Source organism: Pyxicephalus adspersus, chromosome 2 (genome assembly GCF_032062135.1).
Source record: "Pyxicephalus adspersus chromosome 2, UCB_Pads_2.0, whole genome shotgun sequence".
Classification (NCBI taxonomy): domain Eukaryota; kingdom Metazoa; phylum Chordata; class Amphibia; order Anura; family Pyxicephalidae; genus Pyxicephalus; species Pyxicephalus adspersus.
The window spans coordinates 47,550,795-47,568,077 of record NC_092859.1 but is presented as its reverse complement, the minus strand read 5'-3'; the positions used below and the strand labels follow the sequence as shown (position 1 = coordinate 47,568,077).

General features: G+C 37.0%; 1 protein-coding gene across 1 annotated transcript in view; it reads right to left on the bottom strand.

Moving 5' to 3' along the window:
- Positions 1-6,950: 6,950 nt before the first annotated feature.
- LOC140321997 (uncharacterized) overlaps positions 6,951-17,283 on the bottom strand; it is a 16,001-nt gene continuing 5,668 nt past the window's right edge. The window contains exons 5-8 of the mRNA XM_072398672.1: positions 15,208-15,327; positions 11,669-11,746; positions 9,462-9,505; positions 6,951-7,983 (exon numbers count right to left, since the gene is read on the bottom strand). Of these exons, the coding sequence (XP_072254773.1) occupies positions 7,933-7,983; positions 9,462-9,505; positions 11,669-11,746; positions 15,208-15,327 (293 nt within the window). The 3' untranslated portion in view covers positions 6,951-7,932. The remainder of the gene's footprint in view (positions 7,984-9,461; positions 9,506-11,668; positions 11,747-15,207; positions 15,328-17,283) is intronic.

Sequence of the window (17,283 nt, the reverse complement as noted above, 5' to 3'; positions counted from 1 at the left end):
TTTTATCTACACCCATCATGGTTTCAGAACTATTTCAAACTTCCCCCAGCACTTCCCATATGCTCACCGGGAAAAGAATAGTATAATTACAATCTCCCAATAACAATGGGAATTTAAATATTAACATAAAAATTAAGCTCTTGCTACCTCACTGTGCATTAGATGGCTAATACAATTTTGACTATATAGTACATAGATCCAGACAGACTTCACTGTGTGTTCCCAGACATCAATATTTACGCGGTAAGGGCGCCTGAAGATACACAAGCTGAAACATTTTAGAGCTCTCCCGCCACTGAAGCCTTTTCTATAGAACAGGGCGCTATGTGCAGTGCTCATTCATTCATCTGTTGCTCTTTGTCATAAAAGATCATTTCCAGGAATGTACATTTGTATGCGTATGCAGCTTTAAATATGAATAGATTATCTCCAGAATAGACATGATCTATCTTACAAAAAGACACTATTCCAATGTTTCACAAAAAAGGAACCCTGATTATCCTGTAGGCATCGGTCTTTCAGCTATTTAATGTGTCATACTTCTCCTACATCTTCACATTAGGTATGCATTGTTGCTATGACCTTTGTCACCAACATACTTATCTACCATATTATATTGTTTTAGAAGGTAATTATGTCCTAACCTGCAGTTGTACAACAAATCTGTTTACCAGTCTGGATTACAGCCCTTGTTTAGCATCACCGTGCAAAGCAATGTAAGGTCAAAAGGGGAAAAATGGTTTCTACAGATCTGAATTAGTACAGCACAAAACTGAAAGATCTTCGTATGTCCATTTAATTTTTAGCTGGCACCTATCCATAACCGGGTTGTCACAAAGCACAACATACCTGCCCTAGGCCTGCAACACCCAATACAATGTGGGTGAAATTATCTTTTGCCAGGTGGTGAATGCACAATTCAAGCTCTGATATTACTCAGCAGTCCGGACTGAAAGTGTAGGACACAGAGCTGTTTGTCATGTAAGTACATACTTTTTGCTCCCCTGGGCCAGCCAGTTTGTGTTGATCCCCTTCTTCTTCACAATATCAGCCTTTGTGGGACACAAAACACACCATGAAAGCTGTTCCAAGTATACAAAGGAGAGTGAGAGAAAGACAGAGAGAGACAGAGGGAGAAGGGAGTTAGAGCTATAGGGAGAGGGAAGCAAGGAAAGCAGGGATAGAAATGAGTTGAAGGAGAGGGTAAAGTGAGAGAGGATGGAGAAATAGGAAGATGGTATGAGAAAGATATAGGGGGTACTGAATGAGACGGGAGGAGGGGGGGGCTCACAATCTAATGTCCCTATCGTAGTCATATATCATTACCATAGTTTGAGGGAAAATGATACATACGAACTCCTTGCAATCCTGGCCGAGATAAAAGCCTGTGACCTACAGCTGCAAAGGCCAGGATGCTAACCACTAAGCAAACCATGCTATCTCAGTCTTGGGTTGTTCCTTCATATTATCTAACTCTAAAACACAAGACATAATCAAGAGAAATGTCTTGTAGCAAGTAAAAGGATTCAGTGAGTAAAGAATTCAGCCAAGAAAAAAGTCGTTCAATTAAGCTAAATAGCCTATGTGAGAGGAGCTCACAGGGCAGGGCAAAAAATCATTCACAGCCAAACATAGAAAGATACAAATACCATGAGCTCAAAGTTTACTGGAAACTTAGGAAAAGCCTAACACCTCCAATATAGCATAGATTTGTTAGTTCCAAATAACTATAGGTATGGAAGTAAGTCAACATCAAGACCAATCTCATTCTGGGGTCCCAAAACACATCCTAAACAAATAATGAGCACTACCACATGGGTCCCATATCTAAAAAGACAAGAAGCATCCTCAGAGTAAACCCACCTGAGGATGCCCAGTGTCCAGCAGGCCCCGACCTCACAAGAGATTGTTATCAGCAGGTGGGTCCACATTCATTTTCTACATCACAATTTCTGTATGTGAAATGCGGAAAGAAGCATATTAATGCAAAAAACAATATTTAAACTTCATTAAAATAATCAAATTACTAAAAAAAAACATTCTTTTTTCATTTCATTTATGCAGACACCTTAAAATGACATGCTTTCGTGGGATTATCTTGACTGATTGCTCTTATTGGTGTTATAATTACATAAAGTGTAAATGTAAAGTAAAAATGAAAGTAAAAGTATGACATGTTACCTGGTGTATTCATTTGTTCCAGTGATGGAGGGGATTTTCTGAAGCCATAATCAGTGACCATGTTAGATACACAATTCTGAGCTTCAGCTTTGTAGGTAAAACCTAGACTTTATTAGTAAAGTTATTGGAATGGTCACATACATGTAGGGGACGTGACTGCATACATGTGCTTGTTATAGATTACAGAAATTTTGCACGTATATGTGTCTTCCTTACACTATTTAAAGTGGAAATAAACGGAAAATATAAAAATTACACTTACCTAATTAATTAATTCTGTAGATCCCTTGAACCCACTTGAGAAGTCCTTGATCAGGTCTCAGGCTGGCCTGGAATTCCCCTTGGTATGGGCGCAGAGGCTGGATTACTCCATTTTAATCTGTCTTCTTCTGGTCACGTCACTCAATCTCGCACTGCGCAAGTACCAGATCAGGTGATGTAGCCAGCTGTGAAGGGAAAAAAAAGAGTGCGGATCTCACTGCGTATGCGTGAGATTGGCATTTCTTTCCCCTAAATGTATTAAAATGCCCTTTTCACACTTTGCCCAAGATCGAGCTCTGCACTCCCATTCAGTCAAGACAGATGAGAACGTGCTTTACTTTTTTTTTAGGGAAAAAAAAATATGTTGAAGAAAAAGAACATTTTTACCTATTATTTTTACTTATTATTATGTAAAAGAGTTGTCTAACCTTTTATGTAAAGTAAAAAAATTAGTTTAGGTCCGCTTTATTCTCCTACTCATTGCTTTTCCACTTGCAACCAAGAACAGAATCCAACAGGACTGCTTACCTATGTGAAGAAAGAAAAGGTCTCTGTTCGCTCCCTTGTCTCAGACAGCTAATAAGTGGTGTCCACACGAGGCAGGCAGTGACATAAACACCCAGGAAGTATACAGAGATAGACAAAACATCGGCTTGAGTGTCCGGTGTCTGTGGCTTTAAAAGTTCTGCCAACTTTTCATTTCTGAGCAGGGCCATCATCATAAGTGTCTGGGCCCCATACTAAGTAAACTTTCTGGGCCACCATACTTAAAAGTTCCAGTATTGCAAAAATCAAGTTCGTTTGATCAACACCTGGTAAAGATATACCCCTTGGATGGTGGTCCTGTTTCTGATTTCCTATAGTAGTTGTGTAATGTTCCTGGTGCAGCGGCACAGTACACAGAAGATTTAACAAAGTGGCAGTAAGATCACTGTTGATGCCTGAATCATTAAGCGGGCAGCCTTGGTCTTTTCATGAAGTCTAAGCAGGAATGCGGTTGTATGAGCATGTGTTACTTTGGTAGTTTTCTATCTCAGTTTTGGCTATGTTGTAGTTTCATGCTTGTTATTCTTGATAACTATTCAATACTAATGCTCATTTTAAAAAACAATACTAATGTTAATTTTTAAGAAATGTGATTGTAACCTGAACTGATTAACTCTAGCATGATTAGACAGTGATCATCCTCCTGTTTTTCGCAGGCTTAAGGTTAATTAGAAAACAGACAACATTAAAACAGCAAAGCAAATACACGCTCACCTTTTTCTTTTGTATGTCCTTTCTTCTTGATCTATTATGTCATTGATAAGGCTTGTGTGGTCATTACTAGATGACATTTGATGTAATCAGATTGTATGCTACTTAAGGTGCTTATTAAAAAAACTAAATTGTGTAAGTATCACTTTATGTTTTAAAAAAAGAGCAGCTGTAGCACAGAAAGCATAGAGTATGAAAGACTGATGGATTGGAAGATAAAATTATTTTCGTCAGAGGCGTTTACCTAAAAAAAATAAGGTCAACATCTATTGTGGAGGCATGACCCACTTGTACATTAATTTCAGTTTTTCATATTTGGTAGTATATATAGTGCATGGGTCAAACATGTGTATATCTATTTAAAAGTAACATTATTATATATGAAATTGAGGATATTCTGATTTTATTAAAATAATATCTATATTGGTATTTTAATCTAGTTTGATATTACTGTAGCTGCCACTGTGCAATCCAGAATAAATTATTATAAACAAATGACTTAAAATGCACATTTTCAATATTTTCTTATTTCAGTTTACAATAAAAGATGCGCATAAAATTACATTTTAAAACCAAGTACAATGTAAAAGCTGCATATGAAAAAAATAATTGTATCATATTTATGGTCAAGTATAGAGGTGCTTGGATCTAAAATATGATTCTAAATTCAAAATTCAAATTAAAAAAACTTTGAAATGCTTTTTTTTGGGTGGAAAATTACTAGGAATGGTTTATTTAGACAATTTTAGGAATGTGGCACAGTATGGGGCTAGGCTAATCCTGCATTTAAAACAAAAATAGTTTTTTTAAACCACAATAGAAAAACTGCTGGTATATAACTGTAACTAAATACTTTAATGTCACTTCCTGACTGGTCACACATTGTTTCTACTATTGTTGCTAAATATTTCATGTGTTTTGGTACAAAATGAACATCAATTTATATTTAGCCAATTCTCGGATTCTAGAACAGTATTCATTTTTGAAATGTTCCCTTGCTTACATTGTTGGTGGTAGCATTAGGATGGTTGCTGGTGGTGGTAAAATTATTGCTTGACATCAGAAACAGGTGGCTGAAAAAGGTACGACATTTTCACCAAACTAGAGGTAACTAGAGCAATCTCTTTGGGAGTATCATTTCCACCTGCAGCACTAATAACTCTCTCCAACATGATACTCAACAGTGGACAAGACAGCACCTGGATGGCCCGGTGCCACTTCTGAATCAGAGGACTGGGGAACAGAAAGATATCTGCTGATGAGATGAGGCACTGGTAAAGGAATCTCCTAAATGAAAGTGCTGTCCTGAGCTAACTGCACAAAATGCTTAATAACAGAGTGTTGCCTCCATTTCAGAAGACTTCAAAAAATCCCTGAATTTGCTGTGACTGCAAGGGTCTAAAAGTGTGACTATCCTGTATTCATCTTTCTGTTTGATATCAACAATAGGGCTGTCTCTACTAAAACCTCTCCTCGGTATCCTTAGCGTGACCCCATTGATATCTACTAGACTGGCGGTGATTTGTTACTTCATAGCATCATACCTGACAATTCCTACTTTGGATCCTCCTCCTGATCTTTCTCATGTAGACCACCTCTCTCTACCTCCTTGTGTGGTGCACACATAAATGCCCCTCTCCCCACCAGCTCTTTTCCCTCTTGCAACAAATCCAGCATGGCTTCTACTCTAAAACAGATGACTATGAGAAACAGTGTATATTTGTTTTTGCATGGCCTAAAGCAACTTTCTGGAGATGTGACTTCTCTCAGCCAGATTGAATAGATGGGAACAACAATAGGAGGAAATTTCCCGGTGTGTAACTGAAAATAAATGCTGTGTTTTCTCTTGGTGACACTACCAGAACAACTGGCAAACTTTATCAGCAACTTTTCTGGGTATAACTGAAACAAAAACACTGTAAATGCAAACTAGCGATAACTTTTTTTTATTTTGCTTTTTTCCTACACCTACAGTATGTTGTTCTAAACCCTTTTTACTGGAATGTAAATTTGTCTCATTCCTAACGAGCATCTTTCCCTTATACTCACGCTCTAACACACAGCAGCATCCGAGCTTCAGGTTGAGTTTTGATCCGAGCTCAGAATAATACAAATCGGGGTTAAAATTTGCTCTGACCAGATTTTTTAAAACACAACAAGTCACGTAAACTAATGCAAACTAAGGCTTGTCAGGGCTCCAGCAAAGTGACATTGTATAGGCTGAGATTATATTTATTATCTTGCGATCAGGCTCCTATAATCTCTATAGTAGCACTAAACTGGAAGTGGGAGGCCCAATAGTGACTCTTCTGCACTGCACAATTTCCTTCAGAAACGTATATAGCGAGTAGAAATAACTTCTACAATGTGCTATTTTACCACCATAGTCCAGCTGATATGTGTGGCAGATCTTAGACTAGGTTGTATTGAATGAATGCAGTACAATTGTCAAAGAGGACACAGGGATAGCAGATCACCTTGCAGTGATGTGTGGCTCTTGAGACTGGACCTGATTGCAAATCCTCTGGCAAGTATAACAGTCTACATATACCTTACACTCTTGAGTTAACGCCAAGATTTTTCAACCTGAAAATTACTTTATAAAAGGAATCTTGGTTTAAACTAGTCAGCACCAGTAGATGGTGCTGTGTTTTATTTAAAGTGTGCAACAAACTTATTATGTTGTTTGATGCCAAAGAGTTTTTATTTGAGGACTATTTTTAGGGCACAGCACCATCTACTGATGGCCAACAGTAATGCCCAAAAAATTAAGAGCAAGTAACCCAAAGTACACAAAACTTTAGCCTGTAAAAATATACAAACTGTATTAAATTTTCAGACTGAGCCTATGTGATATTATTTTGTTCCCCTTCTAAATAAATGTTTTTAAAATACCACACCATGGATGTATTCATTCTCATTCATTTTATTGATATTTTTTATTACTGTTTTGAATGCTTGCAGTTATGGCTGCAATTTGCACTTAATGTTTATTTTCAATTTAGTGTAGTTAACCTGTTTTTCAGGTAAAAGTAGTTATTTCAGTTTATATTTAAGCATATGGAGTACTTGTTCTACCTTGTAATCAGATGTTTGCTACAAGGTGAGCTTTACCGATTTGCTTCTTGTGTGCTGAATTTGTGTAAAATATTTTTAGTCAAACTTTCAAGCAATATATTTTCAGCTACAAAGGGCATTTGTACACTGGTAGCTGTAAATGTGAGGAAATATGATTAGTAGTTTATATTTTATTAGGATGTTTAAAAAAAATAGATACACCTTACTATAAATATAACTGATTCAGCAAAACACAGGTATTCTAGAAATGCAATGGGAATATTACTGCAAATTCTTTGTTACAATAAAAAGTTGTTGGAGAAGACAATGTACAGAAAAACATGTTGTGTCATAAACACTGATTTATTTAAACCTATATGCACATACTGGGCTGATTGACAATGATTAAGGCTTAGGTATGTTATATTATGTTATGTTATATAACATTTTTAGAGGCAGGACATATCAATACACTGAAAAATGTAGCATCTCTTACCTATGTTCTCCCTTCATTTTTTTCTGCATGTGATAAAACAGGTAACACATGGCTGGTAAAAGCAAGGAAGTGGGACAATTAGGATGGAAACAGAACCATCCAATTGTATGCCTGAGTCCTGGCAATAAAGCAGTTCACATGTTAGCTCGACCCTATCCCACCTTCTACTAATGCAGAGGAATAAAGTTAATAGACTGCATGTATTTTACATAAATAAGGTTAAAGCAAAAGCTGAAACAAATTTTTATGTGTGCAAGTTTGCCCCCTTTTTACTTCTGGATATTTAGTTCTGCTCTAACATCTTCGTGACAAGTCTTTATCCATGTTTTCCTCAGCATGGACTTTATTGAATGGTTCAATGTTCTCTGTGTTGTGTAGAATGAACTATTACCCTAATACACTTTATAAATGCAACAACAAAAGAAAGCATGATTTGTGCTTTATTCCCAGCTTTACATCCTTGACCAGATTTTTATTACTTTCTGTGACCCTCCAGATAAAATTTCTCTTCCCTTTCCATTCCCTGGCAGATCATCACTGTGGGTGAAACAATATGATATACTTGTTCCAGGGTACTTTTGTCTAGGATTTACTTCATCCTGTTTAACATTTTTATGAGATGTGTTTGGAATAGTTTATAGTCTCGATAAATAACAATGAATAGCCTTTTTGGGCGATGTTCATGAACTCCGCTTTATTTGTGTGTAAAGTACTTCCTGTTCTTCAGGTCTCTAAATTCAACACAAAAAAAGATGCATTGGAAATTAGTAAATTCAAGTCAACATTATTGACATTAAACTGACAACAGTGACAACCTCTTCATGTTCAGACCTTCCCCATATAGACTTTCAGTACAGAATCCCCAGTGCATATCCTCCAGTACAGACCCCTCAGTACATATACCCTAGTACAGACCCCCCTTCCCCCAAGTACAGAAACCACTACAGATGCTACCCCATGCAGACCTCCAGAGGAAAAAAATACTACCCTGTGCAAACCTTATCTTTTTTGCAAACCCCCCCTAGTGGCAGATGTACCCTTGACAGATCCCCCAAGTGATGGACTCCCCTCCTTGACAGAGCCTTTTCGCGCAAAGAGAAACTTTTACCGATCTACACTACGCATGTGCAGTGAAATCGGCAAGTTTTAATTTTCATCCTTTGTCATCCGATCTCACGAGTGCTGGCTCCTGGACGGAGGCCGGGATGACGCAGGACCCGATGCAGGACACCTCCGAATGGATTAGACTGCCCTGTGAGATTCAAGGTAAGAGGATTTTTTGTTTTTTAGGTATTTTTCAGTTTAGTTTCTCTTTAGGTCTCTCAAACCTGAGTAATGCTGTGAGATATGTCCTCTTTTTTTTAATACAAAGTTTTATCAATAAAAGTGAGACAGAGGTAATCCAGTAGTAAAGAAAATAAAAAGGCGGGGTGAAGAAATAAAAAATCTATATTGGGGATCTCCAGTTGTTGGGCCCTAAAGTCTGGATGCATGGTAGTCATGATAGTCTGAAACCATGGTAGACAAAAAAATCCATTGTAAATAGTTTATTGTCCATGATTTGGATGCATGTGCACTTAAAGGAAACCTCTGTCTACAGATCAGATGTAATTTGAACTAAAAAAAAAAAGTGTGCAGTAGGACTAAAATAGGTCTGTGATTTTCTTCAACTATTTCAGCTGACATGCCTATAGCTTGTTACTTCTTCAGATGACCTAGAGAGATAGTCACACTGGACTGAACTTCTACCATATCAGATGAGCCAGGTGGCGAGGTGTTTGAGGCTCTTGAAATCCTCCCTAAACACCACTGTAAGATGCGCTTCCCCACACTTTAGATAATAGCACCTCCTTCTCACCTAACACAGTGACATTGCCTAATTCAATTTTGCATGTAAATTAAAAAAAAACAGCCCCCAGCAAAGCCTGAAATAAAATACCTCCAGCAGCTGTACTACTAACATCCCATTTCCCTGCAAACTCAAAAATTCCATCATAGTACCACTCATCTTCCAGGTTATATGATACCCAGTGTCATTAATATCATGAAACTGTATGCTTTAAAATGGATAATAAATTTGTAAATTTAGGCATGTTTAACAAGAAATAAGGAATATTTTGCTATATTTATTAAGGAGTTAACACTTCAAATTATTAGTGTTCAGAGAATGGGCCAATTTGCATAATTTTATAATAAAATGTATACTTACACCAGCTGGGCTATCATTGGAAGTTTCCTGATTTCTTTCATTGCCTGAAGAGGAAAGATTATACAAGTATTAAGTGTTGAATTCTGGTTTAACATAGATTTGTCGCTACTGATTCTATATATATTAAAGTCAAAATATCCCCTTTGCCAAACAAATATAACTTCTAGGAAGAAACTCCTGAAATGATAAAATTAGCACTAAAATTTTAACGAACTTGTTTAACCAGAATTATGTTAGGTCCCCACTGTTAGGAAAAAAAAGTTTCTTTTATGTACAGTTAGCAAGAGTTAAAGCAGACATGTCACAACAATTTTTACTTTATATAAAAGGATAGATAACCCTTCTATATAAACCAATAATGTTTGTTTTTTTCCCTAAATGCTCAATGCTAAAAAAAAGGGAGGCACCCCATTTCTGTCTTTGCCAACCGCGGCAGAAAAGACTGAAAGGCAGCGCAGAGCTTCCCAGGATACCTACGTCATGATATAAACTAATTATGCATAAAGGCTGCTGAACACACCTGAAACAAGCCTGCAGACAAGTGCTGAACAAGTTGTTTGGCAAATAGCTGTACACCTAAGCTACATACTATTCCTTGGTCAGTGATTTTGAAGATAGTAAATAGAGAAGATCAAACCACCAACCAGACAAGCAGTATTTTTCTAAACCAGGTCGAAAAATGGCAGGTTACATAATTCTTTATTGAAAGTCCACTTTGGATATTAAGGATATTTTATTATTTATATGGCAGGGATCCAGGCTTAGGCTTTCTCTAGTACTCCTACTGTGGCACAAGTGAAATGTGAGGTCACCTGGTATTTCACTAACAAGCTCTTAGAGCTTCATTCAATGGGGGCATTTCAGGGTGTTTGGACACCCTGGATTACCCACTACTTACTGAATGATTTTGTTTGAGTCTGCTTTTTCTCTGATGCCGTTCCCTCTTCCCTCCTTCCCTCCTTCCCATGTAAGCATGACATACCTTGCGTTTAATATTAGTCCTGATACCGCCCTTGTAGTTCCTTTCCCTTGCCATTCTCCCCTCCTTAGTTAAACCCCTCCCCTCCTGTCTCATCTCAATCTTCTCTTGCTGTCTTTCTCCCCCCATTTTTTCTTTACTTGTTTTTATATACACATTGCAAATGAGTATGTAGGATTCTGCACAGGTTTCCTAACTGAATATTATATAGGTTTACATGTGTTTGATGTTTGGAATTATTTATGGATACCCGTTCCGTTGTATTTGTATTGTATTTATGCTGTGTATTTCTGCATCTTGTTATTTATGTCCATTCTTTTGTTTACCCTCTTTAATTCTTTCTATAAAAATGTTCACATTTTCCAATAATCATAAAAAACAAACATAAAAAAGCTATTTTATTATATTACTTTCCATGGTTTGGCCAATATTTACTTAATTGTGTAGCTGTTCCCAAATTAGTTTGACAAGCTGTTTATGACTTTGGTATTTGTAGAATAATATTGGAGCATTAGAAGATAGTATGGCAATTTGGGAATAAAGACAACCATTGGATAGAGATTTTAGCACACTCACTCTCCCTACTGTTTCCTGTGATGTGGTATTGAGGTTGCTTTTATGTGGATGAGTATTTGCAGATGTTTCCCAATTCCCAGACAATAAAACACATTGAGTGATAGTCGAGATAATTCAACTTTTGTATAGTAGTTTATTTTAGTGAATATTGTTTTGCTGTTTGGTTTTGTTTAATAAAATTTGGATTATTAGTAAATTATTGAAGTATTTTGGTGCCCTAAACTCCCAAGGTTTAAATTGTATTTAACTGACACATTAGTATGACTTGGGTCATACTAATAGGACTGTAATAAACAGAAACTTTAGATCTGCTTTAAATTAAGCACAATGTAATTTAGAATTTTTATGATCACAAACCTGTGAAAACATCACAGTTGTGCTCATTGCGTGAGCTTGTCCAAGAAAATCCAGGTTAGACTTATCTTAATACAACATTTGTAGTCCACTTCCATCATTTTATTGAAATTGACTACATTTTCCAGGATGTCTTGCAACAAAATGTACTAGTAATAGCAAAGACACTTTTTACCTAGAATACTGTATCAGTTTGAAAGGGTCCCAAGCTGTCTGGGCCTCTGGACATATGCGCTTGTACCTTGCCCCCTAAATTTATAAGACTTCCACTGCTTTAGCAACTACATAATCTGCTTACCGTTACTTTGCATACTGAATGACACAGACAGATACTGTATTTCTTCAGACTTTGAAGTCTTCCCTGCTGCTTTTCCACCTAAAATAGACCACATAAAATGAGTATTATATATACTTGAAAGGTGTGTACAAACCTAGAATGGCTCAAAGATAATTTGTAAACCTAACATTCTGTACTAAGCTCCAGTAGTAGGGTCATGCTAGTACACAGCGCAGCAAACACTATGTAAATGTGAAGAAGACCTCTCCTTTCTTATAACTGTTTGGTGGTGCCATCCACAAACTAATTACAGCACACTGCATTAACTGTGGGTGAGCTTGTAGGTGTGCAAGAAATATTTTAATTTTCTTAATAAAAATGGAGAATGTTAGCACACTTTACGCATATGATGATTCACAGTAATACAGTATCAGTTCATATACAGATAGTTAAAGGCATGTGCGTGGGGCTTAAGAAAAGCCCAAAGCTTCAGTAATATTGATTAATCAGTACTTTACTGTTATAATGATATAAACTAAATAGTACTAGACAGCCAAAAACTTGCAGAGACATCATCACTATTGTATCACCAAAAATGAAATTGTATAGGACTGAATAACCACAGGTTCAAAAGCACCGTAACTAGGACTTTCATCTGGCCTATGAATGTCACAACAATCTATTTAAAACAAATCATTAAACATTGACAGCTCTTTGTTTTGTTGCATCATAATAAAACATCCAATTTAGGTAAATTGTATCAACACATTTGTTACACATATATAAACCATAAAACTGAGTTGTTGTCAAACAATGAAACAAATTTTTAAAATGGCATTATTGATTCAGATGGTTGGATAGATAGTTTTCCCAATTTTACAAAGATGGCTCTTTTATCCCTCTTGCAAACCAGTTGACTTCTCTGTCTAAAATATTTACTGCATTATCTTGGACGAACTAATTATTCTAATCATATAGCATTTGCCCTCCTATGTTGGGCCATTTGAATATTGAGAGGTTGTTTTGTTTCAACAATATATCGCTCATTGTATTCCTCACTATACAGCTATACATATACAAATTTACTACACTTGTGTTTGGAAGTTGGGTGTTTTGGATGTACAAGCTTCTGTCTGGGTGCAATGCTGGGTTTAAACAAACTGTAATGTGATGTGATGTAATGGAATCACTATATATATATATATATATATATATATATAGAATCACTATAATACTCCATGTTTTTTGTTTGTCTCATCTGTTTGACGGTCCTAAATTTTTTCTTGATTTTACAGTTTTAACAAAAGCCCAGTCTGAGTAGCCACAAGATTTCTAAGCATTCCTGAAATGTTTGTGTTCTCTGCAACATTGACTTGAGATGGTAAGAATGAGCAGAGTGTAAACACAGAGTTCTTATGAACTCCAGTTTATGTTCCAGTTGGTGGTGAGATTCAAAAGTAGATACTTGTGTTTGAGAGTAGGTTTTCTGTAGACCCTAATGTCTAATACACCCACCTCCTTGACATGTAATTTGAAGTCCAAAAAGGATTTGTTGTTCTTTCATTCTTTCCATTTAAATTTGTTGTTTTAATCCACAGATTACCAAAAGCTTGTATTTCCAAAGTTCTTATTTGGATCCACGTATCAACCACATACCTGAACCAATGATTTAGTGGTATTCCCCTGAGTGACTTTGAAGCTCCCTTCTCCATCCCCTTCAATGCACTACAATTTAGCTACAATGGGAGATACTGGTGATCCCATAGCTATGTTTCTGTCCGTGGTAATTATCCCTTTACTTAAAAAAGTGGGTGTTAGGACAAAGGTACAACAAGAACAATAATTTGTCGGGCTTGAGGTGTGTTCATCTGTCAAGGTTATTATTTTGGTTTAGACAGCCTCTTAATATGAAACAGAACAGGGGATGTGACATCATAGGACACCATTGTTCTCCTTGTTATGAATCTGTGGCTGTAATATTGTGTACAACAGGGAGTCATTGGGGTGCCCCAGCAAAGTACAGTCCCTTGGCAGAAACGTTTTTCACCAGCAGAGTAAATGTCTGAAAAGTTTTTAAGCCTCTTCCCCTTACTGCTTGAGATTTTCTGCTCCCATCCTTTCTTCTCCAGGTTAACTATTCTGTTCTGCTGTTGTTGCTGGACCATAGTATTACCGGTAAGTATTGAATTCGTCCATCTATTTTTCTTTGCTCTTAGCATGTTGCATTATGCAAACTCTTTTTTTGGTATAATAACAGTGCATCACAAAAAAATAAATATTGTCTGCTACTTGGTTAAATCCATGTGTCCTATACTAAATCAACTGCGCTGAATCCAAATCTGAAGTCCAATTCTGCCTAGGATCATATGTTAAATAGGCATATAGATGCTATTAGCCATATTCTGTCATTCAGCAGTTACTATGTAATCTCCATACATAACTAACTTTTGCCTCGCAGTTCCATGACATTACAAAAACGTAGTTTTATGTTGCAACAATATATACGATTACACATATTTCACCTGGGACCTGTGTTCAACACACATGTACACTTCAGAGGTGTAGAAGTGTTTCAAGCACTTGCTTTTGCGTTTCTCCGCTGTCTCCCGTAGCAGAAACCAGCAGTAGACGTCCATCATGTTTTAGTTGCACCGGCTTTGATATCTTAATTTCATAACAGAAATGTCCTGGTGGAACCTCTCCCCTTGTTCATCACTCACATCACCCAAATTTTGTGGGAAGAAGTCCAGATGGGAATGTAAGAAATTAATTTTAAGTGACATTCGGCAGCCAAGTTGATGGTATGCTGTTAGCATGTTGTTTACGAGTTCAGCATGGTTTTGAGCTCGCTGGTTGCCCAGAACAATTTGTACAACTAGCACAAATGAATCCCAAGCAGCAAGTTCATGTTTGTTGAGTTTGTCTCTGAATGTGGCACCACGCATCAAATTGCGGATTTGGGGACCAACAAAAATGCCTGCTTTCAGTTTAGCATCTGTTACATAACTTTTCAAAACTTGTCCTTTAGATACTGAAAACCCATACCATCACGATCTATTGCAACAACAACATTTTTCATTAATCCAAGTTTAATATGAAGTGGTGGAAGGTAAACTTTCTGTGGATCAATGAGTGATATATGCTTCACGTTGTACGGGCCAACAGTGGGCCTGATATATTAAAGCTCTCCAAGGCTGGGGAGAATACACTTTCATCAGTAAAGCTGGGTGATCCAGCAAAATTGGAATTGATTTGCTTCAGGATTCAAAACATTTGCTAACTAATAGCAAATGACTGTAAAGAAATCCATTCCAGGTTTTCTAGATCACTCAGCTTCACTGATGAAAGTGTATCCTCCCTTCACAATCCACTATAATTTTTGGTGAGTCTTGGGTTTTAGCTATAGAGTTTTAATGAACAAGAACCTGTTTTCTCAATAGTTAATTAGTCCACTAAATAGCACACTAATCCAACCCTAATTTTTGTTGTTGCTAGTATTCTTTAAACAGGTAAATGTAAACCAGATTTATAAATGTTCAGCTTTCTCTTTTGAAACATACCTCGTCTCCTCAGCACATATAGTGAACCTAAAAATATTATGAACACAGCCAAAATACTGAAATAGATGTGTGTTGTGCGGCTTTTATGAAGTACTCGGTTCTCATCTGATATGTCAACACCTGGAAAAGGATAAGAAAATTCAAAATTACAGCAAAATATGTTTAACTGGTTTGTATTGCAAAATAACTCGATTAAATAAACCCATATGGCAATAAAGAAATATTCTTTAAAACATACCAGTTTAAATACAATATGCTCATGATAGAGCCAAACACTTACAAATATACCAACACTCATTAAATGAGTTTATCCCTGACATGCTTTAAGCGGAGGGCTGTTAAGAACGCAGTGGAAGGCTTGCATTATTGAGGGAGACAGAACACAGGCAAGCATAGAGTCAAATGTAAAAGGTGGGGTTAGCTCGGTGATAGATAAGGCAGGCGAGAGGTGACGTAGAGGTAGGGTGATGTAAAAGGGTTTAAGAGACAGGAAATAGAGTGGGAGGGATCATTCAGTGAAGGGACAGAGGGAGGGAAAAGTTTTCCCGCTCACCCGCCTATTGGGTTTAAGAATGGGAAAGTGGGCTGCTGTAAAGTCCTGGAAGAAAGTTGGTTTGGGTAGTGGTTTTAGTGGGGGTGGGAGATGCGGCTGGGAGAATACATATCATAGTGGCGCAGATCCCGAAAGGGGTTAACGGAAAGGGGAGACCTTCGAGGACCGTTAACCAGAGGATAATGTTTGGGAAAATGTTATTGAACTGTTTGGGTTTTTATTAATAATATGATCTATTTTGGTTTGTTATTGGAGATTTGTTATTGTAATGTTACGAATATTTAAAACGGTTGTTTATGGGGTCCTACGGGCCGTTTACCCAAAAATCGGTGTGGCGTCCTTATGTTGGGGGTCTGTCCTCAAGTCATGCACTACCTGAATGTAGCTTCATATAATTCTCCTGTAATCCCATAAACAGCTCCACTAAGGATTAGAAAAGAGAGTGCCCAATTTGTCAGACTATCAGGTTTTTACTGTTTGTACAGTGTTGCAACACAACAGTAAATCGTGTTTTCAGAAGGGAAGAGCACAGAAGTGACCACATCAAGGCTAGGCTGGTCATTCATTGTCTAGCTGGCAGGTTGGGATGGGTGGAAGAAAAGCTGAATTTCCTAAAGTGTATGTTAAGCTAAAGCTTGTTTAGTTTGCATAGCATGGGGAAGGTGTGAACATGTTGCCTAGGTTCACAAGTAGAGTTACAGGTAGTTTCCATATGTATTACAACTTTTTATTAGTTTGCCTGGTGTTTAGATCCAAAATCCAAAAAAGACCCGTTAGCTGGGTTTTAGCAAGCTTATCAGATTTTATCTTTCATTATTAGATAGGAGCATTGCATAATGATGGCATAATGATTCAAGTTTGCAAATGACAATATTTTTCCCTATATCAGTAACACCTATAAGTGTTATACTCACAATTATGAGAAAAGTTTTGGATAAGAATAGGAAAAGTTAGACCTGTCAACAAGTTTGCTGTTTTTTTTAAACAAAAGTTGATTGTAACAATTCTAACGCTTATATTCCATAATATGATAACAGATAAATATATTGAAATACATGTAACTCATAAATGACATCTGTGATTCAGCAAACTTGAAGTGGATTTAATTCTAGATCCACCAGTCCTCCACATTTTCATTTAAAGTTTATCTTTTTTTTATGTATATAGCAGACCCTACGTTTAGACCCTAACATTACCAGAAAGAAGCACATCAAAAGGGCAAATGTATAACAAATCCAGACAGGAGATGGTCAGAGACTAAAGCCATACTGCAGGAGATGGTGAGAGACTGAATCCATACTGCAGGAGATGGTCTGAGACTGAAGCCATATTATAGGAGATGGTCAGAGACTGAAGCCATACTGCAGGAGATGGTAAGAGACTGTATCCATACTGCAGGAGATGGTCAGAGACTAAAGCCATACTACGGGAGATGGTCAGAGACTGAAGCCATACTGCAGGAGATGGTCAGAGACTGAAGCCATATTATAGGAGATGGTCAGAGACTGAAGCCATACTGCAGG